Source organism: Gossypium hirsutum, chromosome A04 (genome assembly GCF_007990345.1).
Source record: "Gossypium hirsutum isolate 1008001.06 chromosome A04, Gossypium_hirsutum_v2.1, whole genome shotgun sequence".
NCBI classification, from domain to species: Eukaryota; Viridiplantae; Streptophyta; class Magnoliopsida; order Malvales; family Malvaceae; genus Gossypium; species Gossypium hirsutum.
The window spans coordinates 81,793,515-81,821,213 of NC_053427.1; the positions used below are offsets into that span (position 1 = coordinate 81,793,515).

Here is a 27,699-nt window from a genome sequence, read left to right on the forward strand (position 1 = left end):
TTGGAGAACGACAGAATTATCTGAGCAATGTAATATCTACATTGGTAGCAGAGAAGCTGGTGAGGAAAGGATGTGAGGCATACTTAGCCTACATCAGTGTTTCTGATTCTATGGACACTTCAGTAAGGACATTCGTACTGTGAGGGACTTTCTAGATGTTTTTTCAGAGAAATTACCAGGATTACCTTCGAGCTGTGAGGTAGAATTTGGGATTGATTTGATTCCTGGTACAGCTCCGGTGTCTATCGCCCCTTATCGAATGGCACAGAAAGAGCTGGCAGAACTAAAGGCTCAAGTTCAGGAGCTGTTAGATTGTGGGTTCATTCGTCCTAGTTTGTCTCCATGGGGAGCACCAATTTTTTTTGTAAAGAAGGAGGGCGATACGATGAGGATGTGCATCGCCTATCGTCAGTTGAATAAGTTGACAATTAAGAATAAATACCCACCTCCGAGGATAGACGATTTATTCGATCAGTTCAAAGGGGCTTCTGTGTTCTCTAAAATCGATCCGCGATCAGGATATCATCAGTTGAGAGTAAAGGAGGCCGATGTGCATAAGACGGCATTTAGGACTCGGTATGGACATTACGAGTTCCTAGTTATGCCTTTTGGGTTGACTAATGCACCAGCAGCGTTCATAGATCTGATGAATCGAGTGTTCCAGCCTTACTTAGATCAGTTTGTGGTAGTGTTCATCGACGACATTTTGGTGTACTCTAGGACGGAGGATGAGCACGGTAGGTATCTGCGAGTGGTTCTGCAGATTCTTCGGGAGAAATAGCTATATGCAAAATTTAGTAAGTGTGAATTCTAGCTTTGAGAAGTGACATTTCTGGGACATATAATTTCTGCAGAGGGGATTAGAGTGGATCCTCGTAAGTTTAAGACTGTGTTAGATTGGAAACAGCCAAAGAGTGTGTCAGAGGTTCGCAATTTTCTGGGTCTGGTAGGTTATTACCGACGCTTCGTAGAAAGGTTCTCGTTGATCGCAGCATTGTTGACTAATTTACTACGTAAGGGAGTTCCTTTTGTTTGGAAGGACGTTCAGTAGGAGAGCTTTAAGAAGCTCAAGACAGTATTGACTCAGGCTCCAATTTTGATACAACCTAAGTCTGGCAAGGATTTCATTGTTTACAGTGATGCGTCACATGTGGGTTTGGGTTGCATCTTGATGTAGGATGGTAAAGTGGTCGCGTATGCATCTCATCAGCTCAAGACCCACGAGGCTAATTATCTAACGTATGATTTGGAGTTGGCAGCGGTGGTTTTTACTCTTAAGATCTAGAGGTATTACTTGTATGATGAGAAATGTATCATCTACACTGATCACAAGAGCCTCAAATATCTCCTCACCCAGAAGGAGTTAAATCTTAGACAGCATCGCTAGGTGGAGCTGCTTAAGGATCATGACTGCGTTATCGAGTACCATTCGGGTAAAGTCAATGTGGTGGCAGATGCGTTAAGTCGTAGGGTGATGACCGACTTGAGGGTGATGTTCGCTCAACTGAGTCTTTATGACGATGGAAGTCTTCTGGCTGAGTTGCAAGTTAAACCGACGTGGTTGGATCAGATTAAGGATAAGCAGTTGGGAGATAAATCTCTTGAGTTGTGATTCCATCAAGTTGAGGCTGGAACTACCACTGATTTTAAGATTGACAGTGATGGGGTGTTGCATTTCCAAGATAGGATTTGTGTACCTAATAATGAGGATTTGAGGTTGTCGATTCTGAGAGAGGGCCACAGTAGCCCTTACGCTATGCATCCTAGGGGCAACAAAATATACAGGGATATTCGAGAGTTGTACTGGTGGCCAGGGTTGAAACGTGAGGTGACAGACTTTGTTGCTCGTTGTTTGACTTGCCAGCAGGTTAAGGTTGAATATCAGTTACCTTCGGGTTTACTTCGGCTAGTAAGGATACCAATGTAGAAATAGGAGCGAGTAACGATGGAATTCGTTAGTAGGTTTCCTCTAACACCCACAAAGAAGGATTCTGTGTGGTCTTCGTGGATCGATTGACCAAGTTTGCACATTTCATTCCTGTTAGGACGGACTTTTCCTTGCAAAAGCTAGCTAAGCTCTACATTTCCGAGATAGTGAGGTTGCATGGGGTTCCTGTTTCGATCATCTCTGATAGGGATCCTCGTTTTACGTCTTGATTTTGGCAGAAACTTCATGAAGCTTTGGGTTCTCGTTTGGATTTCAGTATTGCTTTTCATCCTCAGATAGATAGTCAGTCAGAGAGGGTGATTCAGATATTGGAGGATATGTTGAGAGGTTGTGTCATAGATTTCCGTGGTAGTTGGGAGGAGTATTGCCATTGACAGAGTTCGCTTACAATAACAGCTATCAATCTAGTATTCAGATGGCACCATACGAGGCACTTTATGGTCGTAAGTGTCGCACTCATTTGTGCTGGACTGAGTTAGGTGAGCGACGTATTCTGGGTCCGGAGTTAGTATCAGAGACTGAGGATAAGGTCCACATGATTCGTGATCGACTGAAAACGACTTCTGATAAACAAAAGTCCTATGCAGATTTGAAAAGGAAGGACATCGAGTATTCTGTGGGAGACATGGTTTGTCTTAAGGTCTCGCCATGGAAGAAGGTTCTGATGTTCAGTCGTAAGGGCAAGTTGAGTCCTCGATTTATTAGGCCGTACCGGATTCTGAAGTGAGTAGGACCAGTCCCATGTCAGTTGGAGCTTCCTCCAGAGTTGGATCGTATACATGACGTATTTCACGTGTTGATGTTGAGACGCTATCTCTCCGATCCTACTCACATTGTACTTGTGGAGGAGATTGAGGTTAGACTGGATCTGGCATTTGAGGAGGAGCCAGTTCAGATTTTAGATCGCGACGTTAAGATTCTGCGTAGGAAATCTATTCCCTTGGTGAAGGTGTTGTAGCGGAATCATAGCACTGAGGAGTACTTGGAAGCCAGAGGATTCGATAAGTCAGCAGTATCCCCATCTTTTCTGATCAGGTAAAATTCGAGGACGAATTTTCTTTAAGGGGCTAGAGTTGTAACGCCCTAAATTTTTGTAGTTTCAGCTTTTGTAAGTGTTGGGCTTGGAAGTGTCTGAATCTGTGTTTCGAGTTATTTTTTGTTTTCTTTTTTTTTTATAATTATTGAAGACAACCTGACTTGAGGTCAGTGGGCTTATAATGAATTATGGGTAAAAACTTAACAGAATGGGCCTGCTAGTTTAGTGGTTAAATGGCAAGGGAATACGCTTAGGGTCAGGGGTTCGATTCCCTGCAGTGGCGATGGGATTATTTTTGCTGCAAGTTGCAATTAAAAGTTGGATTTTATTAAAATTCTGAGTTGTGGGCTTTAGGGAAGAATTAGGATTTTCTTATTTTCTTCTTGTTGACAAAATAATTTCTCTGTCGTTTCTTCCTCTTCCAAACCCTTGCTGCTGAAATTCTTTTCTTTTATTTCTTTTTCCTTCTTCTTTGTTTTTCTTCTCTTTCGATTTTCCGTTCTCTTCCGTTTAGCTGTGACATTTTCTAGTGGTTTTGACGATTCGGTAAGTAACATTTAAACTAAGTACGAGATTTCAGTTGGAGATTATTTAAAAGGATTTTGGTTGCTGTTTAGGGATTAATCAAGGTTCGGTACATCAATAATCGAATCCTTAGCAGCGAGGAAACATCGTTCTTCGTCGAGGGTAAGTAGATCTCGCGTTTCGGGATTTTTCCATTTTTATATAAGTCGAATTAAGTGACTGATTTGGGCTCAGTATTGTCAATCTTAGGCTTTGAAGTGCTCGTGGTTGGATTAGTATTGAAAACGAATCAGGTGTGTACTTTAATCCTGTAAAAAATGAGTTTCGGCGAAAGCTGAAAAGTGGCCTGTCGACGCCACATGGGCGTGTGGTCTACTATTGTGGTAGCCTGCATCGCAAGACACGGACACGACAGACACGAGCGTGTGAGGCTGGCGAGGTCGTGTGCGAGGCACGGGCTCGACCAATTGGGCTGTATAGGCCGCACGGGCGTGTGGATCACATGGGTGAACCACACGGGTGTGTAGGACTTTAGGCCAGGTCGTGTGATCCACACGGGCAGGGCACACGGGCGTGTGAGCCCAATTTGTTTAAAATGTTTTGTAAGGTTGCACGGGTCACCTAAGCCGACTGTGACCTGACTGTAGGGGCGATAAGTGTTACTTAAACTCCATACTCTGATTGGATAAGTGTTACTTAAACTCCATACTCTGATTGATTACTGAATTGTATGCAAAAACTTGTTATTATAAGCATGTGTATCTGTCTGATTCTGTATATTTGTTCTACCATGATTTTGATAGGATCTGATATCTGCATATAAGCATGTCATGATATGTATGTTGCATTGCATTAGGTTGGGTTTGTTGTAAAGAGAAGGAAGTTTGAGAGGCGATTAGCCTGTTATCTGGCAGCTAAGCTGCATATATCTATTATGTACTGTTTTACGGTACCTTTTGGTGTGTAGGGTTGAATGGGTTGATTATATCCCCACATGGTGTATTGGGTTGGTTGGAGATGGTGTGTAGGGTTGGTCGGCATGTTTTCTGATATCTGATTTGTTATGCATGCGATACCTGTATGGCTAAGGTCGAACTCTCTGTATTTTGTTATCTGTTTGTGTGCATGTTGTTTGTGGGGATGTACACACTGAGTTTGTGAAAGCTCACCCCTTTGCTTATTTGTCTGTCAGGTAATCCTCAGCAGTAGACGAATCAGTGCGACAGAGGGCTCGATGGTGACCACTGTTAGACATTTATGGATTTTTAAGTAACATTCTATTTGTCCGCTTTACTTTAAATATTTATTTTTGGGATTAAAATGTCTTTGAACTTGAACTATTTTTAAGTTTATTTCGGGATTTTAAACTATTAAGCTATTGATTAATGAATTAATGATGTTTTAGCTTCCGCAATAATGAAATGTGTTCACCTGATAATCAGTTTGGAGTTTTCACGACTTAAGTAACGACAATGAACTGAACCATTTTAACTTGCTAAGATTTTCTAATAACACTCTCATGTGACACCACCAGATTCGGCCATAATGTCTAGGCCGAGTTTGGGGGCGTTACACTCGTTCTCTCAAAACTACGTTGATTCGCGGATTCTTCAAATGAGCTCTACATTCTCAATGAGTAAAACAACCACCATATGAAACTTATCCTTAACTTTACTCAAACCAATTTGGTTCCATTCTCTCTTTCTCTCTTTAGTTCATCCATGCTTGGCTTCCAATCAAGCTTGCTTGGGAATATCCAAGAAGGATTAGATTAATTTTATCATTTGCTTAATTTTATTCGTTAGAAAATAAAAGAAAATGAAATGAATAATCTACATGATTCTGTAAAAATTTGGAAACAAAAAAAAATAATTTTGGATAAAAAGAATTCAATTAATGTTTAGATTTGGTTAAGGATATGATTTTTTATATTGATTAGTTATATCCAATTTTAGTTTGAAAATTAAGTTATATTCAAATCGAGATTTGATTAAGAATGATTGGTATTCAGTTTTGAATGAAATTCAATTAGGAATCATGTGAAAGAAACAAGAACTTGATTTATTTTGTGGAAAATGTTATGTTTCTGCAGTGAAGAATATGAGAAAAGAAAAATAAAGGGGAAGAAGAAAAGGAAAATAAAGAAACAAAAAGAAAAAAAAATAAATTGTTCAAAAAAAAGCATAGGGACTAGTTTTAACAAATGGAAAACATTGAGAAAACTACGTTAAAAGAAATGAAGAAGGGAGGAAACCAGAAAGAGAAGCAGAAGAAAATGAAAAATAAAGAAAAAAAAAGAATGTTAAAAGAAAACAACTAAATTGCTCAAAATGAAAAAATATAGGGATCAGTTGTATAATTTAACCTAAAATTTCCATTTGAAATGATGATTTAACGTGTCGTATCAGCTTACCATTATACTGTTAACAACAATTAACGGCTTAGTGACTAAAACATAACATTTCAAATATAAGTGACTAAAATATAATCTGAGACAAACAAAAGTTACTATTTTAATAATTTATCCTAATTATAATTATTATATTTATTTTAAAGGTTTATTTGTTAGCATATTAATTATCATTATGATTATGATTTATAAATTATAATTGGTGATGTAATCACATTTCCATAAATTATTATAATTATGATTTATAAATTTATTTCAATATCATATATTTACTTATTAATATATAGGGTAAATTGCATAGATAATCTCCTTACTATAAAAAATTTTCATTTTAAGCATCTAAAATAAAAAGTTTACAATTTAAGCACCCAGATTACATAGTTCGGTCATTTTAGTCATTATCATTAAAAGCACAAACGGCAAGCTGACATGGCAGTTAAAAAATCGATATGATAATAAATTTAGCCCTCAAGTTTTACATATTATATCGATTTAGTCATAATTTTAAAAAATCAACCTTCAAATCTTAAAAATATTTTCAATTTGGTCCTAATTATAAAGAATTCTAAAAAATATATGAAAATACATAAATATTTTTAAAATAATAATAAAAAATTAAAAAAATATATAAAAATAAATAAGTATTCCCCTCCCTCAACCCCACCTTGCTGCAAAAGTCTTTTTGCAGAACCACCCTAAAAAATAATTATAATATGGAACACCGTTTATTTTCCTGGCCAGTTAAAATATTTCTATTTCCCGACAGAAGATAAAAGGAGAGCATAAAAGAAAACATCGAACTTCAAAAGCAAAACCACCATAACTCAACCAATATGAATTATGAATTCTGATGTTAAATTGTATATTATTTATTTCAGGGTTTAAAATGAAAATTTTTTATAGTTAAGTGATTATATATACAATTTGTTCTAATATATAAATTACAATAAACTTGTTAAAAAAATGATAAATTAATTAAATATGTTTATAGATAATTTTATATTTCGTCAACTACTAAACCTATAATCAAAAATAATTTAACATTACTTAAAAGTAACACATAAAATAGTATTTTTAAACTCAAACAAAACAAATCCAGTGGGTTTAATAAATTAAACTAAGAACTAAAAGCTTGGTTTCAAGCGTTGAAAGAATGTGGTTATAGTTAAAGCTTAAGAGTGCATTGTCCATTGACTGTATGAACATGAAAACACAATGTCGGCAGGTAAGGTCGGGGAAGTTGAGAGGCAATGTTATGGAACCACCATGTTTCAGACCCCTTGTCTCTCATTTTATTACCAAAGGCCAAAGCCTTTGTTTCTTGGAAATGGGCATAGGGGGCACTGAACAAATAATAAATATGTACTTTTGACGTGGATTGTGTTATAGTGGAAGTAGACTCGCAGGAGTCAATTCGATTTATTCTATGATAAAACGTTTGACTGTTGTTACCAATACATGCTTTAATAATAACAGTAATAATTGTAAAATTTAGGTCCAATTCATTTACCTTTTTTGTTGCATATAATTACCTCCTAACCTTATCCGCGTATGGAATTTCTCATTTTTCTTGAAATTTGACTCCTTTAAAATTAAGTCTATAGTGGTATACTACGACTTACTTTTATGAAAATGATCTTCTTTTTTTTCGTAGTATAAATCAATCGGGTTGTCATTTGACTCTTAACTCGACAATTTTCATATAGAAAGACGTGGGTTCGAATGTGTTGAAGTCCATTATCCTCCTATTTATGAGTAATTTTAGGAATTATGTAAAAAAAAGAACAGATATTATCAGAACCAATAATAACATTGTCAAAAAAAAAACAATGAGATTATTATTGATCTGGCATTAGTTGTAGGGTCGATTTATTTTTTTATGTTAGTCAATTATCAATTACTGAATTTCATAACCGAATTGATCAACTAATTTGTCCCACTAATTTTGTCATATTTTGACTCTTAGTGGTAATTTTTAAAAAAAAAATGTACCTCTTATTCACTTACACCTTGGTGGCACGCCCACTATGTGGGTTAAAAAAATTTATGTAACAATTTTATTAGGCATAATAATTTATTTGGAGCTCCAACTTTATAAAAAAATTATTTTAGTATTCTATTTAATTTTTTACTTCTTTTAGTTCTTAAATTTGTATTTTTTATCAAATGACCCTAAAATGGATAAAAAGTTAATGTTTGTTAACTTTGGTGATGTGGTATACACATGGATGACACATCAACATTTAATTAATTTTTAAAAATATTTTATAATTTTTATACCTTTTTAGTAATGTTGATGACTTTTAATGTTTAAAAATGATTTTTATATTTTCTTAAAATTTTAAAATTTTAAAAATTGATTAAATGTTGACGTGTCATCCATGTGGCAATCAACATGTATGTCACATCAACAAAGTTAAAAAAACGTTTACTTTTCCATCCAGTTTGGGGTTATTTGGAAAAAAACACAAGTTTAAGGGTTAAAAAGGTGAAAAATTAAATAGAGTGTTAAAATGACATTTTTTTTGTATAAAGTTGGAGGGTTAAATAAGTCATTATATCATTTTATTAAAAAGTTGATATAAAAACTGAATATGACTTTAGTTGAAATGATAAAATTAATATAGTAACTGAGTCCAAATTCCATGAATGTATTAATATGTATGTATTTTTCTCAAAATAATATTTGTTACTCTATAAAATGATTGAGTTTTTGGTAATTTTATAACTGAATTAAGACCCAATTAATAGGTGATACAAACTTAATCAAACACATTATAATACTACTAGATTTTGTCATACCCACAATGTGAGTGAAAAAAAAATTATGTTAGAAATAGTTTTTTAATTTCTTCAACAATGAAAGTAGGTTTGAGTGGAAATAAAATTGTATTTTAATATTATTGAACACATGTTTGATCCTTAAATTTATAATTGTTTTATTTAAAAATATATAAAAATATAAAAATAAAAGTATGATAGATCAATACTCATCGACAAGTAGAATAACATGCCTTAGATTCAAGTTGATTTGACAATCAATATAGAAGATCGAAAAAAAAAGTTCTTTGAGTTTCGGTTCCTAGATTTGTGATGTACAAAGCTATTTTATGAATAAAAAAAACGGAATTGTAAAATAGAAGAGGAAAGAGAGCTTTCAATTGATGTATATAGTGCAAATAGGAAAAGCCATATAGCATCATTTTAACAACGAATAAATTAAATGAAAACTTTTGAATAGTTTAATGACCAAATTGTAACTTTTTTTAGTTAAGTGACTAAAACGAAAACTTACATATAATATAGTGACTAATGATAAAATTTACCCTTTAAATTATCTATTAGCCGTGGTACGTAGGTCAACAAAGTAATTAGCATCTCCACTCACGATACAGTATCATGCTATTAGATTATGAAATACTTACTATTTAGGTAAAAAATTATATAATAAATTTATAAAAATTAATTTAAAAATAAAATAAAATTTTAGTTAAAATTATAAAATATTGAAAATTATTATATTTTAAATTTAAATTCCGCATTTTTTAGATTTTATATAAAAATATATAAAGACAAAGATATTCTCTAAACAATATTTATTGATTTATGAAATTAAAGATTATAAAAATAATAAATAATATAGATAAACTAATTTCTTAACTCGTGATAATTAACCAGACTAAACTCATACATAGCAGCCGTACATGATGGGTCTTTGAAATCCACGCAAATAATTGTAAATGATGAGTCTCGAACCTAGGTACTTAATACTTACAACCTCTGCCTTTGGCAATTGAGCCAAGGTCTCATTGGTTAAAATATAATATATTTATTTTTTAAATTTTTGTTACAACATTTGTAACATTTCAAAAATACTATGACCGAGAAAGTAAAAACAAAATAATATAAATATTTAATTTTTAGAATATTATAGTTTATATTATGATCAATATAAATTAAGAATAAAAAATTAATATTTAAAATGAATTTAATTAATTACTATTTTTGGTAATGTGTTCAAATTCAAATGATAATGATATATTATTTAAAAAAATTAAAGAGAAAGCAAAAGTTGATTATTTTGGAACGATTAATATTTTAGCAATCCAACTGCTAAATTTATTAATATAATTGTACTTGTCGTGCATGTAAGTTTTCAAACTAGTCCGGTATCTCTATTATATCAATATAAAATATTGTATATATTAATATTTATTGAATAGTTGAAATTTTTATACATAGAATAAATAGTTAAAATTTTTAAAATTATATCAAATTTGATACGTATGATCTATATGAAGGGAATAAGAAACATAACAATCAAGAATTTTACACCTATATAAATGAATCCCTCTAATTTAAAAATATTATATAAAAAGTGTAATATTAATTTAAAATTGGTAAATTTTAATAGTAAAATTTTTAATACAAATACTAATGTTGTTTCAACATTGTTTCTCATTTTTATATCATTGCAGTTATGTGTTTCGATAATAAATGCAAATATGTTTTTTGTGATTTTATTATTATTTAATATTTGTTTCTTTGAAGTTGATTTTTAGAATAATTGAAATAATGTTAAATTATTTTATAAATAGATTAATATTCAGAATAAATAAATTAATATATTAATTAAACCAATATTAATAAAACAAAATGAGTTGACAGATCCAGTTTGAACTTTGGAGCCAACCAGATGTACCCACCAGCAATGGGCTTTGGCACACATAGAAAGCCCAAAAAGGAAACAAAACAAATCATGCACCAGCCGGGAATCGAACCCGGGTCTGTACCGTGGCAGGGTACTATTCTACCACTAGACCACTGGTGCTGCCTGATGTGCTCTCTCGAAGTCTAAGCTCTTTTGCCATTCTCTTTCGGCATTCTATTCTACTAACATCCTGCTGCATTCGAACCAAACGTCAAACCCATCCTCTAGGACAAGGTTTGGGGCCAGAATTTGTAACATGGAAAGCAAGGACGAAGTAAATATATAATCATGAATCCCAAGCTAACCTGCCCTATATCTGCTAACAAAATCATATGTTGTAATTTCAATGTTGAACCTTTGCAAGCTTTGTACAACTTTGTTGAGATTGTGAAGCAACTTTTATCTCTATATCTGTTGTTTCCCTTCCTAAATTATGCACAGCTTCCCATAATATCAATGGAAAAGAAGACACTTCACTAATCACAAACGCGATGCAAGTATGCAAAGCAATGTTATCAAAATCGAAATGATCACCACAGCTTAAAGCTGTTATCGCCCGTCTAGGATGACGTCCGAGTTGCTCATGGACATGGAAGAAGACATGTTCCTCTTAATTTCATTGAATGTAGGATGTTCCCTACCACTGAACCTCCCCCACGTTGTTGTACTACTCAATCTGTGTAGTAGATTTAATTCCATGCCTTCTCCTTCGGATTCAGCAGCACCCTCATGTCTTGCCTCTAACAGCTTCATTACTTGCCTCATCGTTGGCCTAACATGAGCTTCTGGATGAGCACACAACAATCCTAGTTGCATTAGCCTCTCTACTTCCTCATTGCTGTGACCACCCTTTCCTTTTAGCCTATCATCTAGAGCTGAAACCAGTTCTTGTCTCTCCATTAACCTCCATGTCCAATCAATTAAACTCGGCTTCCCTTCTTCAATCGGCCTCCGTCCACATACTATCTCCAACACCAACACTCCAAAACAGAATACATCTGTTTGAGTGGAAACACGTCCAGTTTTAATCAATTCCGGTGCCATGTATCCTACGGTTCCAACCACTCGAGTAGTGCTAGCCAGTTCACTATGATGATGCGTACGTGCTAATCCGAAATCGCTTAACCTGGCATTCATATACTTGTCGAGTAAGACATTGCTTGCTTTAATGTCCCTATGCAAGACCTTAGCTTCCCAACCCTCATGCAAATACCAGATTGCAGAAGCTACATCTTTCAAGACTTTAACTCTCTCATCCCAGCTCAACATTGAGTCCTCATGACAGTCGAAAATTCTCTTATCGACGCTCCCATTCTCCATGTAATCGTAGACCAAGATCAAGCTCCCTTTATCGTTCCTAGACCAACCTCTCAGTCCCACCAAATTTCTATGCTTCAATCTCCCTAGACTTGAAACCTCAGCCAAAAACTCTCTAATCCCATGCTCACTTTCATTAGAAATTTTCTTCACTGCAACTTCTTGTCCTTCTTTCAATACCCCTTTATAGACATTCCCATTACCTCCAGAACCAATCACATTTTCATCTGAAAATGCCTTTGTTGCTGCATAGATCTCTTGATACCCAATCCTGTGAGGCCAATACTCCAATTCCCAATTTTCAATATCATCTTTCTTACCATTTCTTTTCCTTCTAAATCTAACCAAAAGAAAGTACATTGCAATGCAAAAGCTAACAAGCAAGACAGCCCCAATGGTAACTCCAACTATGAACCCTGTTGATTCAAACACAGAATCCTTTGGTGGCACAAATGAAGGCAAATTAGTAGTGACCAAAGCATTACCAATTGAGGGATTCGAATTACTAAAGCTCCAAGCCAGAATCCTATGACTCTCAACCAACTGGCCTGTTGCTCCAGCAAATCCTACATGCATTTCATCAAGAAAAACAGTAGAAAGGTTCACAAACACACTTATCAAAGGCCTTATAGGCCTTTTATCCCCCACTTTCGCCATAGTAACATTTAAAATAGAATCTTCATAATCAACCCAGACTTGATAATTAACACCATTATTAAGCTTCAATCCCTTCAACTTATCACCTTCACTCCCTCCCCAAAACCCTGTAAGACTTGAAGCAACAGATTTCAAGGAGTTCACATCAACACCCACATGGTTATCATTGATATCATCAAATTCTTGGTTTGCAAACACATCAAACTCGACACCAAAGATACTGCTGTTGGGATTACCATTGTTGGAAAAGTTGAAAAGACCCAGATTCTGAGACGAACTGGCACCAGCTATACCAGCAGTAGGCAAGAAGGCAAAAGCAAATCCATGACCTGGGAGAAAACCCTTGAGAGGGGCAATGGAGAAAACGAAAGAAGTATAGAAAGGAAGTAACTTTGATGAATTTGATGATGACTTCACTGGGATCTTCGAAGGGTACAAAGCACGACCAATAGAAAAAGTCCCATTTGTGATGGAGAGGATGGAAGAATCAATAGTAGCATCACCAAAAGTCAAGAGATTGGTGGAGTTGAAGTTGGTATTGTAAACGAATTCAACAGATGAAACCCAAGGGAAGAACAAAAGGAAGGTTATTGCAGTTGAAAACAAGAAGGGAGACATGAGGAATATATTTCTAAAGATCCAAGAAGAGAAGATAAAGCTGTAGTTTTGCACGTAAAGAGTGGCGTGCATTTTAGGATTTTAGCTTGCATTTGAAGGAAGGCAACTGTGTTGGACGCGTAAAAAGAACAACATACAAACAGAAGTGTTCAAAATCTATCACATAAATAATTGTTGAATAATAATTAAGTAGTTTAACTAATATTCGCAAAGGAAGCGGCGGGAAGGTAAGAAATACAGTACAATAATAATGGTGGAGTGGAGAATGGGGTGGTAATGAGCCGACAAGATAAGGGTTGAGCTGGATCAAATTGATTAAAAAATAAAAATAAAAAAAGCTTTACTCAAATCTATCTAAGTGCGCCACTCGATTGGTGGCCTGGACAAATACAGGCTTTGTTGAACAAGGTAAAACAACGTAGCCTTTCAATTTTGAACTATCTCTTTCTATCTTCTTGGTAGTATGAATGCTTCTAATTTCATATATTAGATTCCAAGAATTACTCTTTAGCTTTCTCATTGGCACCCCAATTTATTTACAAATTTTAACCTTTAACCAAAGTTATACATTTTCATATATTCAATTTAATTTTTAAAATTGATTTCATAAAAATTCTTAATTAACTAATAATTTTAACAATTTTTTTTCCCAAAAACATTAATTATTAATTTTCATCAATCAATTTCAATTGGCTTAAGGGTTAAAAACCCTAATTTAAAAAAAACAATTAAATTCTTACCTTTTTTATTCAATTGAGTACTTAAATTTTTAATATTTATCAAAAAGGTCCTCAATTTTTTTCAAAAAAATTAATTAAAGTCTGTTTTTTTTTGTGCTCAATTGAGTACTTAAATTGTCAAAATTCATTAAAAAAATCATTTGATCGTTAAAGTTAATTAACCCTAATTTGTTTCAGTTAAAGCCACCCCGTGTCACAATTACAACGTGACATGTAGCAAAAAAGTTAAAAAATAAAAATAAAAAATTATTAAATTTTAATAAAAAATATAAAATATTAAAAATTATAAAAAGATCATAAAAATCGTAAAAAATATAAAATTTTATAAAAATCATACAAAAAAATTATAAAATACATAAAAAAAACTCATTTAACCATTAACCTAATGAACCTAAGTGATTCTTTAGTTAAAGTTATCACATGTTGCAACACGTGTCATATAGCAAAAAATGCTAAAAATAAAAATCAATAAAAGTTATAGAAAAATTATAAAATACTACTTTTGGTATGATAATTTTTATAATTTTCTTATGATTTTATAAAATTTTAAAAAAATTATATTTTTATTAAAATTTAATAATTTCTATAACTTTTATTAATTTTTATTTTTTTATCATTCTTACACATGATACGATCAAATAATCTTTTTAGTAAATTTTAACCATTTAAATACTCAATTAAGTGCAAAGAAAAGCAGACTAATTGAAAAAAATTTGAGAATCGTTTTTATAAGTTGGCGGAAAAAGACCATTTCAATTTTAAAACTTGCATTTTAACTTGCTTTCTAATCTTTGTCTCCAAACTTATATTACCTGTATTTTAGGTGATAATTTACAAATTTGGTCCATATTGAATCATTGATTTGAAGTTAAGTGCAAGAATGAAAAGAAATTACAAATACCCAAGTGAACCAAATATTTTATATACATAAACATTTTAAATCATAAGAATGTCACATGTTTTTTTTTTTTTAATTAGTTTGTTCTTTAAATTTTTATTTTATTTTTTAAATATACCCTAAGAAGCAGATCCCACGGAAAAACTAAACTCCCTTAACAGTGGATCAAACAAATCTTCTTTTTTTTTTAATCCACTTCCAAATCATTTATGAAGAAATAAGACAATGGCAAGAAACAGTTTCAAAATTGTAATCCTTCTAATTGATTCTATTATTGATGTATAAAAAAAAAACACAAGTAGTAATCACCTACAAAGCCAGAGAATTGTATCCTATAAAAGCCATATTTATAGCTTACCAAATCAAAGAAGATAAATGAGTGCTTTTGCTCAAATACTCTATATAACAAATAACATCTACTTTTTCTTGTTCACTATACATGGTAAATCCTGTAAACTAATTATCTCTTGGTATTTAGATTACCTGATTTTCCCAGCTTTACCACAAAGATTGAAAAACCATAAAATGATGTCTATTCAGCTCTGCGAGCGGTGACAAACAATGAATTTTCTGTCACTTGCTTTGCTTGAGCTTGCAGTTTCCCAGCTTTTATCTTGTCAAGTCTTGCTCTTCGAGCAAATTCTTGGATCTTACGGTCATGCTCTTTAAGCAACTGATCAACATTTTCGGATGGAGCAAGTAATGGACCCGAGACATAAATCTTGTTTCCCCTCGGACCACAACCATGCTGGAGAATAATAGCATTAATAAGAATATGCAGGTTTCAGAATAGATGATGTTGCATGCAAGGCATGAATTGCCTTAATGCAATTTACAAGAAAGAACAATGTCAAGAAACTCACCATTGGTTCCTTAATGCAGGCTCTTCCACCTGCTGTCTGTGGGGATTCTGTGGTTTTTGGCATATGGTGTCTGAGATCGCGTTTTCCCGCAGACTCTAATTCGTGAAATGATCTTCGAGACCTGCCTGCTTGGTTCACTGGTTCTGAAGTCAAAGGTCCAGATCTCTGATCTTCAGGAGCCAAAGTCCTAGTTGCTACTAAACCAGATAACTTGGATACGTTAGCTCTGGATGAGAGCCTAGTAAGATCATCAGGTTCCTTCCCGGACTTCACGAATGCAGCACCATAAATCAATGGGGCTGAATGTGAAACTTTCTTCCTATTGTACTCCAAGAAATCTCTACCATTTTCTTTTGCGGTAGGTGTCTGTTTAGGGGGATTAATTAATAAACCAGAAAATCCATCTGCGTTACGAGAGTTCAACATCTGACTCCTGCTCTTCAAATTAGGATGAGGTTGTCTTCTCTGTAATTAGAGGGCAGAAATTGAATACGGTTAGCTATAGAGAAGCAAGAGGTGAAGGCAATTAGTGAACAAAATAAAAAAGATTGCTAATCTATAGTGCTACAGCGTAAAGTAGCACAGTTTGAAGACCAAGAAACATGTTAGTACATATATCAAGTCAATAAATGTATGTTAAAAGAACTGCAATTGCTATTACCTGCGATGATGCGGTCTGTTCAGCATTAGAAATTGGTTCCTTCTGCCCCCTCCTTTCCATGTCAACCCTTGAACCCCTGCTCCCAACTGCTCTTTGCCTAAGGGAACAAAAGGAGAGGTTAATCTTATGAAGACAACTTTTTAAACTTAAGAAAATTAAAATTGTCCAAGGAAAACAAGAAGACATTTAAATATGAAGTAAGATTCTCATTGGCCTAGATGACCCCCAAAACAAAATATACACCATGTTTTAACATATACCTTCTAGCTTCTTCGTCCCGCAATTTAGCGTCAATCTCCTTACTAGGAGGATATTTGGGTAAACTTGAAGGATCACATGCAAAAGGTTGTGTTGTAAAGAACTGAACAGAAAGGCAGAGAACACATATTAGTCAACTGATAACAGCTAATAAGATCACCCATTCCAGGAGAACTATTTAGAAAGAGGTTAATGAAATGATCCTGAATTGATTCCAAATATTATGTCAAGGAAAACAAACAAAAAAGAAGGGAAAAAAGCACACAACATTCCTTCTTAATACAATATTCATTGGTAATGATTGACATATTGTGCATACCTCACTCTTCAGAGCAAAAGCTGCAGTTCTTCGATGAACAGGATCGATTGAAAGCAAGGTGTCCATGAGACTTACAGCAGGAGAAGGCAAGTCTTTAAATGTTTCAGTAACACATCGTCTATATGGATGAAGAGGCTTGAACACTGTTGAATGAGGTAACTTTGCTCTTCTCCAGTATTCCTCGGATGCTGAGCCACATAGCTTAAAAATCTTATGTAATTGCTCAACCTACAAAATAAAAAAGATTAAAAAAGGCCTACCACTAGAATGATTACTTTTAGAACATTAACAAATATGAATTTATACAAATGTGTAAATCAGCACGTGTAGGAGATAATTTCACCAGGAAACGGAAACATGTCTCATTCCAAAAAATAGAAAATAAAAATGATGCATCAAAATAATAATCATTACATTAGTAGCAATTATCAAAATCAGCTCAGGCGCTTGAACCCAGTACCTCTGTTTTTCCGGGCAAAATAGGTTTGCCAGAATATAGTTCTCCGAGTATGCAACCAGCACTCCATAAATCTATTGCAACCCCATAATGAGAAGCTCCTAACAAAAGTTCTGGTGGTCGATACCAGAGAGTCACCACACGACTGGTCATTGGAACACTATCGTGAGGATCAAAATGGCATGCTAAACCGAAATCTGCAATCTTTAAGATTCCATTACTGTCAATGAGAAGATTTGAACCCTTTATGTCACGATGAAGGACACCATGGCTGTGACAATGATCAAGTCCACTTAGAAGTTGAAGCATATAGCACTTAATCTGACCAAAAATGAAAAAAGAAATTATGAACATAATGCCCAAGAAGAGACATCATTATAAATTGCAGAATAAAGGCGTTTAGGTGACTGTGGCACCATGTTGCATCTTGATACTGCTCCATTAAGAGACACTATTGAACAGCAGCAAGAAATAACTAATAAAACCATTTTAAGATTACCTGAGGCTCGGAAAACTTGATTCCAGGAAGAGATGCAAGTCCCACAAGATCATGTTCCATATATTCGAAAACAAGGTATAAGCTGCATGACGTATGGGATGTGATCAAGCCTTCCAATTTTATAACATTTGGATGATTGAGTCTTCGTAAGAGATTAATCTCCCTTGCCATAAACTTCACACTCTCAGGGTCATGATTATCAAACCGCACTTTTTTCAAAGCCACGAGTTTATTATGAACGACATCACGTGCCTTGTACACACTACTATAAGTTCCTTGGCCAATCTGCAAGAATGAACTACTATCATACAAAAAAACCAAATGAAGGAAAATGAGAATATCAACATGGGAAATGGAATTCATATATTAAGATGAGTTTCTCTGACAAACTAAATCACTATGGACCCTCCTCCATAATACAATATCTTCAAAGACATGTCTTGATAAAAAGGGCCAACTATCAGACTAGATCTTCTTCATTGTTCACCAAAAAACAAAAGGGCCTTTGCTTGTTGGAACTAATTACTCAGGTCAAATTGAATATTCAACTAGGCAAGCTAATGAGAAAATGTAAAGCATCATTAGCCAGTTGTTCATTAGACATGATGAACATGGATCAAGATTCAAAAAAAAAAAAAGAGTAAAAAGAGGATCAAAACCTACTTTATCCAACTTTTCGAAGGTGTTGGCCCGTCGGGGTATCCATCCCTTGAGAGCATCACTAGCCACAGCAACAAGCCAAGAAGGCCACCCTGCTGCAACCTGTTCACCTTTTATACTATTCAACACCCTTCCTGAACCAGGATGAAGATGATGATGACCAACAGTAATTGTATTTGCAACCTCACAGTTCTCCACCTTATTAATTGTCTCAATCACCTCGAACTTATCAATAATCCTCTCCTTCTCAGCTCGATCATTATAACAATAACGATTGGAACCACTGGTTTTTTTATCAATCAACAACACTTTCACATCACCACCATCGTATTTATCCTTTGATCCAACACTATCCTCTCTTCTTGACGAATCGGCTCGTGGAACAAGCTTATCCAACGACCCTTTTCGCCTCAGCTTCTCTTTGTGATTCTCACGACTATCTTCGACAGCCGCAGACTTGGAACTCATACAACCCATGTTTCTATATGTACAGAAATTACAATCGCCTAAACAACAAATAACCTACTTTAACAATAAAATTTGCTAACTCTAAGAGAAATCCAATCCATCAAATACACCCAAAGTTGAAGAATTTTGGACTGCAAGACCGACACCAATCGAAAAGCTTTTATCTTTCAATCCTTTTTGAACAATTCAAAGTCACCCACCAAGACCCAAATTTTTCCAAATCAGAGTATCCCACAAGTAAACGTCAATATCGGGGCATCAGAAAACAGAGAAAGAAACAATAAAAAAGAAAACCAGAAGAAATTCAAAGCAACTGACAATCTGGGAAACAAATGAAATAGAGAAACTTTAACTAATCGCGAAGGAAACTATTATTGCTGGTCTTGGATTTTTTATTTTTTATTTTTTTTGGGGGGGGGGGAATAAACGCGTAGGCACAAACGTGTTAAGAAAGTAGATTTTGGATTCAACAAAGGAAAAACAAAAAAAAGGAAAGGAGGTTTTTTTTTTTTTTTTGCCTTTGGGTGGGCTGAAGTGGAGGGGTGTTTGAATGAATGTTGCATTGTTGCATTTAACGCGTTAAGATTTGACAACTATACTGTGTATGTCTGGTTTTTTTTTTTTCTTATTTAATAATAATAATAATGTATTAGGGCAGGCCTAGGCCTACCACTAATTTATTCACACTCGAAACCATTTTTGACCTTGTGAAATATCCCAATATCCGTGATTCTCTTTATATTTCTCTTTATTTCGGCCTTTGGGTAGTTCCCATTTTCCTTTTATTTTAACCCTAACTCTTGTTTGTAAACGATTAGAATATCTCAAATTGTTTTCTTTAAGTTATTTATTATATGTAACCCTTTGGTTATGAGATCTCATAAAAATAATTATGTTAATCCAATTCTTTTGAAAATAATCTTTTTTAATAATTGTATAAACATAAAGATCAGATCACGACATTACATCTTAAATATTTAACACGTAAATTATCATTTAACTTATAATAAAACTCAATAAGCTCAAAATTATTTAGACAATTCTAGGACTGCATGACAAGACTTCAATCACATCCATACACCTTAACTCAGCTACCACTTCTACTTACCATCTAGACGCATTGGGACACCCATACCCATATTAAACCCATAAGCTATTCACTTATTTACCAAAACTGTACTAAACCCCTCTTAGTCTCTCCACTCCACTACTCTCTCACCTAAACCACTCTAAATGGCTCTTCACACCCTCTTGTGTAGGGAAGGCAACAGGTCGAGATTAGGTGAATTTTTGCCTGCACCAATTTCAATTCAAAGGTTGATGAATCCGCCTCATTCTTTTAAAAAATATTTTACCCCAAACCTGACTCAAAAATTAATAGAAGACCCGACCCAACTCGACTTAAATTTAATTTAATTATTTTATTTTATTTTATTTTATTTTAAAGTAAGTAAGATTAATTTTTTAAGTTTAGACTTAAAAATTAATATATATTTTTTATTTATATATTTATTTATTAAAAATAAAAACTTAATATATGTATATATAAAGGCATTTTTATAAATATCCCAAAATAAGATAGAGTGGATTTCCCTCAAAACTTGACATAATTTTTTTTTCTAATTTCACTCGACTTAACTCACTCTGCATCTAATTTTTCAAAAAAAAAATTCTATTCCTAACAAATTAGGTTGAGTCGAAATCCATCAAATTCAAATTTTTTTGCCACCCTTACTCTTGTATACCCACAACTATCAACACCAAATCATGTATCAACATTATTTTATATTAATAGATTTTATGAATAAAGAAAATGTTAAAATGTTAGTATAATTTTAAATATATATTAAAAGTAAATGACACAATAACTTATTTAAACCTCTAACTTTACAAAAAAAATTATTTTAGAATTTTATTTAATTTTTTTAGTCTATTTTAACCCTTCAAAAACTTGTGATTTTTTGTTAAATCACCACAAAATGAATGAAAAAGTTAATGTTTTCTAACTTTGTTGATGTTGCATATATGTGAATTGCAACGTAAATGACACGTCGGCATTTAATTAATTTATTAAAATTTAAAAATTTAGAAAAATTTTAAAACTATTTTTAAAAAATAAAAATTGTTAAATATATATAATATTTTTAAATTTTAAAAATTTAATTAAATACCGACGTGTCATCCACGTTAAATCCACATATATGTCACATTAACAAATATTAATTTTTTCATTCAATTTGAGGTGATTTAATAAAAAATGCAAATTCAAATATTAGAAAAAGCAGAAAGAAATAAATAAATAAAAAGTTAAAATAATTTTTTTAATTTTATTAAAAAATTGATAAATTATCATAATATTGTATATAAAAAATAAGAAATCAAAATAATCCATTTTGAGTTTCAAAGTCAAGATGTGTGAGTCATAGTCCTACGTGTTGGTTCATTTTGATGACCCATTAAAAGATGACTAAAATCTGTAGGGAATTATATATTAGTAAACAGATAAGCTCAAAGTATGAATCTTGTTTTAATCAAATTTCAGTCTCTGGATTAGTTGGTATACATTGACTATCACTTATATGCCCATTTCATGGATTTCTATTCTTTACATGGAAATTCATGAAATAAATAGCTTTATTATAAAATTATGAAAGAAAAAAACTTCTATTTCCAATCTGCCATACATCAGGATACTCATAATTGATGAATTGTGCTTCTTCCATTTCATCTAAATGGTCCAACCAATGTGAGGTGGCGCGAATCCACTAGTCCACATGTTTATACTAAAGTTGCTGGGGCCAAATGTAGGCAAATAGGTGGTCAAGTTCCAATAACTCAATTTATTAAAATTCAAAATTTATAAAAAAAAATTATCTAAAATAATTTAAATTTTAAAACTCGAATTTAATTTTCTTTTAAAAAATTAATCAAATATTAAATTTATTCAAAAATTCATTTAATTTTGTACATGTAAAACATTGTGTATTGAGTGGAATGGTAACAACTTTGCCTCTTATTTAAATATTAAACCTAGTTTGACTTCCAATTTAGTCCCACGCATCAAATATCAAAGGGATTTAAAATAATTTAAATAGTAAAAATTAATTACTTTCTTAACAAACTTACCAAATACGAAAAATTAATTACTAAACTTCCTAAAAAAAACTTTAAAATGCATCAAATTCAAGTGGAATGCAAAGGTATTGATTGATTTTGTGATGCTGTGAAGAAAATGTTTTATTAAATTAAGAATAAAGACAAGCTTTCGCTACATTATTGGTCAGTCTACCTAAGTAGATGCAAGACTTCAGTGCTAAGCCAATTTAATTAAATAGATTGCATTTATTTTAAAAAAATTAATGTTTTAAAAGATTATTAAATTTTTTCGAAAAAAATCAAATTAAGTCTTTATAACTTTTTTTCATCTAATTGAACCCTTAAATTAATAAAACTAATTAAATAAGTCGTTTGACTAACGTTAATCGTTATAATACTGACCATGTTAGTGATAGTTGTTGACTTGACAATATCACGTCAACAAAAATAAAAAAATTTAATTTTTTTAAAATAAGTTAAAAGAAATATTTAATTTTTTTGTTGGAATGACATTCATTTGAAAACTTAATTTCTTTTAAATTTTAAAAGCACTATTAAAATTTATAAAATATTAAACAAAGTTCTAAAATTTAAAAATTAATAAAAACCATTTAAAAGTTAAATTTAGAATGAATCAAGACATATAGTTCTTCATATTAAATGTAAATCTAGACAACCATATGCCCAGATTATTTGAAGATGAATTTTCTAAATTATATAAAGTTTAAAAAATATTAAAAATTAATTTTCTTTAAAAAATTGATATGTGTATCATTGTGCTAATTCTATTGGCACATTTTAGGTTGTATAAAAAATAAAAAAATTTTATAAAATAAATAAATATAAATAATTTTAATATTATTAATCATATGTTTAATTTTTAAATAGATGAATATATCCAATTATTTAAATAATTTACATACCTTTTAAGCTACACATGTAATAAAATAATTGATACACTTTTTTCATTGGATATATTCATACATTTAAAAAAAAAATTTACACATACGATTAATAAAATTAAAATGATTTATATTTATTTATTGGGTTATAGTGTAAATTTGCCACTATACTATAAATGAATATTGAAATTTGTCACTATATTTTATTTTGATTGATGTTAGCCATCATATTTTAATAATATGGATAAATTTACCACTTAACTTTTATGTGATTGATATTAGCCACTAAACTTTAATTTTAATTAATTTTTCCACCAACTTTTTTTTTAAAATTAAATTTACCATTAGATATTCATTTTAATGATTTTAAAAAATTAATGGAAAAAATATTATTTCAAATATTTTTATTTTAATAGTGAACACTAAGTTACTTTGCATAATTATTAAAATTTATATATTAACTCATGGAAGGAAGACTTGAAAATTTGTAAAATATATAAAAAAAGAATACTTTGTTTTTTTTTATATCTAATATTTTTAATAATATTTAATATTATATAAATTAGTTAATTATTTTTAATTATTTAAATAAAATTAAATTAAATGAAAATTGAATGAAAAAAATTAAACTTTAATTTCAAATTTCATTCAAATAAAAGTTTAGTAGCAAAATTCAGAGTTGAATTTGGATGGGAAATTTATCAGTACAATGGAGAGTTTCAAAAAAGCTAAAACAGCAAATTTCAAGTTTTATCTAAAGATTAGTTGGAAATTTGTACATTAATCCTTATTTATTTTATAAAATATTTTTTTTATTTTTTATGCATCCTAAAAAATACAAATAGAGATAAAACATTGATACCCATATCAATTTTTTAAAATAATTTTTTTATGTTTTTCAAATTTTATATAATTTAGAAAAAAATCTTGAATAAATATGGACAAATGGTTGTCCAGATTCATATTGAACGTCGACAACCATATGTCTTAATTCATTCTAGACTTAACTTTTAAATAATTTTTATTAATTTTAATATTTTTATAAATTTTAATAATATTTTATAAAATTATAGAACTTTTAAAAATAATAATTTTTTGAAAGAAATTAAGCTTTGTGTCCAGTTTCATTGCAGTAAAAAAAATAAATATTCTTTCTATTTTTTTTTGTTGACGTGGTAGTTAATGTAGCACCGACATGTCATCAACTATCGTTGACATGAAGCGCCAAATCAGTGCTATTAATAGCCACGTCAGCTGTGTAACGGTAAACGTTAGTGAAATGGCCTATTTGGCCAGTTTTGTTAATTCAAGGGCTCAATTGGCTACAAAAAATCACAAGGACTTAATTGATTTTTTTCAAAAAGTTTGAACACCTTTTAGACTATTAAACCTTTAAAAAAAGTAAATAATAATTAGTTAGCTATAGGTGACGTCAAGGGTCGAAATTATTTTGCAATCAAAATTGAGGGATATAATGGTTGGTTTATAACTTCCAACTGTAAAAGAAAGGAAAAGATCTGAACTGGAAAATTCATCAATTTCAGCTTCTTGAATTAAATGTATCATTTATTTATGAGTTAATAATGTAATTTAAAAATGTTAGCTAATATGTCTTCATAACCCCATCCATGTGCAAATAAAAGAGGGTAGCTAAATCTACTTCTTAATTCTCTTCTCTAATCTTAAAAGAGATGGATGCATCCATTGAAGTATATGAAAAATTTGTGCAAAATCTAACCACTTTTAGAAATATAAGATTTAAAATATATGCATTATGTATAATGTATATGTAGTATTGTTCCACCTAAAATCTGAGCTAAAAGAATTGGGTTTGTGAAACCGAGAGTTGTCACACCCCGATTTATAAGGTTATCATTGTGTGTTTGTTAAGCAAGAAAGTTATTGACCTAGTGGTTAAGAGGTAGTGTAAGTACCATTGAATACCATTACTCCTACTCTTAAAATATTTAGAGGATTAATAGAAAAATTGACATTAATATGAAAATAAGCATATGTATAAATGTAAGGGAATTTTCATGGATTAAGATGTGGAAATAATGAATTAGTGAGATAAATATAAAAATGATGAATAAATATGAGATTTATTGTGAAATAAATACGTGTAAACTCTATGGTTAAAAGATATTGAAATAAGTCATTGGCAAGTTGAGGTAGAAATGATTGATTATGAAATGCCTTATTAACTAATAATGTATTACGTATGTGTTGGTTGCCATAGAAGTTATTAATAAGAATGATTTTTGGTGTATGTGAAAAGTCATGAAATGGGATATTTATGTGTAAATATGTCATCATGGAAAATTTGGGGGATAATTCGTTAAATTTTTAACCTTACAAGTTGCATATAGAAACGACAAATTATTGAATTTGTCTCCGTATGAATATTAAATAATAATTTGAATTCTTTGAATATCTAAACTCTAAAATTCTAATATGACTCTGTTTGAATAATAAGAGTGTGACTAGAGTCAATTAAATAAGTTATTTATAATGCACCGTAATAAACTTAGTGAAATAGTTAGGACATAATTGACATGCCAATAGGGATTACGTGTGCTTTGGGTTTTAGAGGGATGTGATTTGATGCCTTAGGGATAAGCACTTTTGTGCTCTTTGGTGTTTTGGATGGTTTCCGTGCATCTAAGTCATTTTATTGGAGTTTACTAAGGGTGAAATGAATTAAAATATTAATAATGAGACTTGACTATAAGTATTAATTGTTATATATAAACTAAAATGGAATGTGCTAAGAACTATAAGTTAAATAAGTTGATGAAAAACTGAGTAAATGAGTAAACTAATAAAGAATATGTAAGTTGAGCCCCTTCCTTCCATTTTATTATTTTTGACAACTAGGGAGAAGTCACACCCCGAAATAAATATATACAGTCAATAAATAAGATTAAACAAGAAATAGGCTTCAAGCCTAATGGTTTAATAATTAGCTTCCCTCCCTTGTGATCCCAAGTTCAAACCTCTCAGTCCACTTAACGACCCAAAGTTTATGACTATCGAAAAAGTGTATTTCCGGGTTAATATTTTTATAAGAAGAATTCGTAAATAATTATTAGAAATATTTACAAAGTAAGTAGTATGATTAATTAGATTTTTGGCTAAGTGAATTAGCTTGAATTAAGGCTAATTTAGTGAAATGACTAGATTGAATACAGGGTAAAAGTTTAATTATAAACTATAGAAAAGTCAAGGGACTAAATTAGCAAATACGCCTTATGTGACAAATGTGTGGTAAGTATAAATACATGTGTATTATTTTAATTGGTACAAATGTGTATATATATATGTATTTGTTTATTATTTAAGAAATAATAATTATAATTAAAAATATAATATAATAATATAAAGTAAAATAAATAAAAGAAATAATAAAAAGAATAAAGAAATAAAAGAAAGAAACAGAACAGAGTAGTAACGAAAATTGAAGGAAAGAAAAAGGGAAAGATGAGAAAAGGAAAATTAGAGTTTTAAGGTTCAAGCTTTAAGTGGTAAGTCAATTTAATCTCTTTTCTTGTAATTTTGGTGTCTATGGAATCCTAGGAAGAAATATTATTTGAGTTATGTTGAAATTTAGAAAGTTATTGAATTTTTAGATGTTGATTAAGTTGAATAAATTGAAGAATTATGGGTTTAATTGATAGGAATTCAAGTTAGAAATAGGAGAAGGATTGAATTGTAAAAAGAGATATAAGTTTTGTTATAGTAGGACTAAATTGTCTAAATTGTAGAATTGATGTTTTATATTGAATATGAAGAGCTGAAACTTGTTTAAAGTAGGTATTAAATGAAAATATGAGATTTATTTGAAGAAAAAGAATGGTTATGGTAGAAGGACTAAATTGGAATTTTTGTAAACGTTACATGTAAAATAGAAGAGTGTGTTATTAAATGATATGTATTGATGATTTTAAATGTTAATTTTTCTGTAGCTAATGTAGCACCGGAAACGTCAACAAAGAAGGGAAAAGAGAAAGTGAGCGAAGATAACGAATAAACTCGAGAATTACGATTTGTATTTCTATAACCAAACTTAATAGTTATTTTGATACATATTATTGAAATTATGTATGGCTATTGAAATTAAGGTAAGTATTGATATTGTGATATTGTGTTGATTTATAAATATTTGAATTGAAATGTATATTGATTGTTGATGATTAATTGAAAGTGAAATGAAAACCCTATTAACAGTGTCAGGCTAAGTCAGATATAGTTGGCATGCCATAGGATTGGAAGTGTTCAGGGATATACCGACTTTGTGTCGATGAGACACTATAAGTGTCATCTTACTATTACTGTTACTGTTCCAGATTCGTTCCGATGAGGAACTCTGTGTACCGCTACTGTTACTATTACTGTTATTGTTACTGTTACGGTGTATTCTAGCTTCGACCGATGAAACACTGTATACTATCCCGGTGTATGGGTTGGATCCGTGTATCCATCCAGGTCCGAGTTATGTTAATAGGGGTAAATTACTGCACTAAAGACTGAATGATACTGACTGAATTGTATATCTTATTGGTTTCAATTCTAGTGATAAATGTTATTATGAAATGAAGTCAATTAATTGAATGTTCATGATGTGTTATTTATTGAAATCTATGGTTTAAGTATAAA

At 31.5% G+C, this 27,699-nt stretch overlaps 3 protein-coding genes and 1 non-coding gene across 5 annotated transcripts; 1 reads left to right on the top strand and 3 right to left on the bottom strand.

The window, feature by feature from the left end:
* The first annotated feature begins 1,756 nt into the window (after positions 1-1,756).
* Positions 1,757-2,906, top strand: LOC107943754 (uncharacterized). The gene is made up of 4 exons (XM_016877546.1): positions 1,757-1,867; positions 2,167-2,230; positions 2,428-2,576; positions 2,697-2,906. The coding sequence occupies exons 1-4, from the start codon at positions 1,757-1,759 to the stop codon at positions 2,904-2,906; spliced, it is 534 nt and encodes a 177-aa protein (XP_016733035.1).
* Positions 2,907-10,524: 7,618 nt separating this feature from the next.
* On the bottom strand, positions 10,525-13,603 carry LOC107943753 (probable L-type lectin-domain containing receptor kinase VII.2). Its single transcript, XM_016877545.2, has one exon. The coding sequence runs from the start codon at positions 13,292-13,294 to the stop codon at positions 11,180-11,182; it is 2,115 nt and encodes a 704-aa protein (XP_016733034.1). The 5' UTR covers positions 13,295-13,603; the 3' UTR covers positions 10,525-11,179.
* Positions 10,680-10,750, bottom strand: TRNAG-GCC (transfer RNA glycine (anticodon GCC)). The gene has a single exon. It is a non-coding gene; the product is annotated as a tRNA-Gly (tRNA).
* Positions 13,604-15,099: 1,496 nt separating the features above from the next.
* On the bottom strand, positions 15,100-19,642 carry LOC107943755 (probable serine/threonine-protein kinase At1g54610). Of its 2 annotated transcripts, none has more exons than XM_016877547.2 (8): positions 18,581-19,642; positions 17,918-18,202; positions 17,422-17,739; positions 16,962-17,189; positions 16,645-16,745; positions 16,385-16,481; positions 15,724-16,188; positions 15,100-15,608 (listed from the first exon to the last, which is right to left on the bottom strand). In XM_016877547.2, exons 1-8 carry the CDS (start codon positions 19,052-19,054, stop codon positions 15,393-15,395), a joined length of 2,184 nt encoding a protein of 727 aa, XP_016733036.1. In that variant the 5' UTR covers positions 19,055-19,642; the 3' UTR covers positions 15,100-15,392. The 2 variants fall into 2 exon arrangements, with proteins under 2 accessions (XP_016733036.1, XP_016733037.1); XM_016877548.2 differs by having other exon boundaries at positions 17,918-18,218.
* Between the last annotated feature and the right edge of the window lie 8,057 nt (positions 19,643-27,699).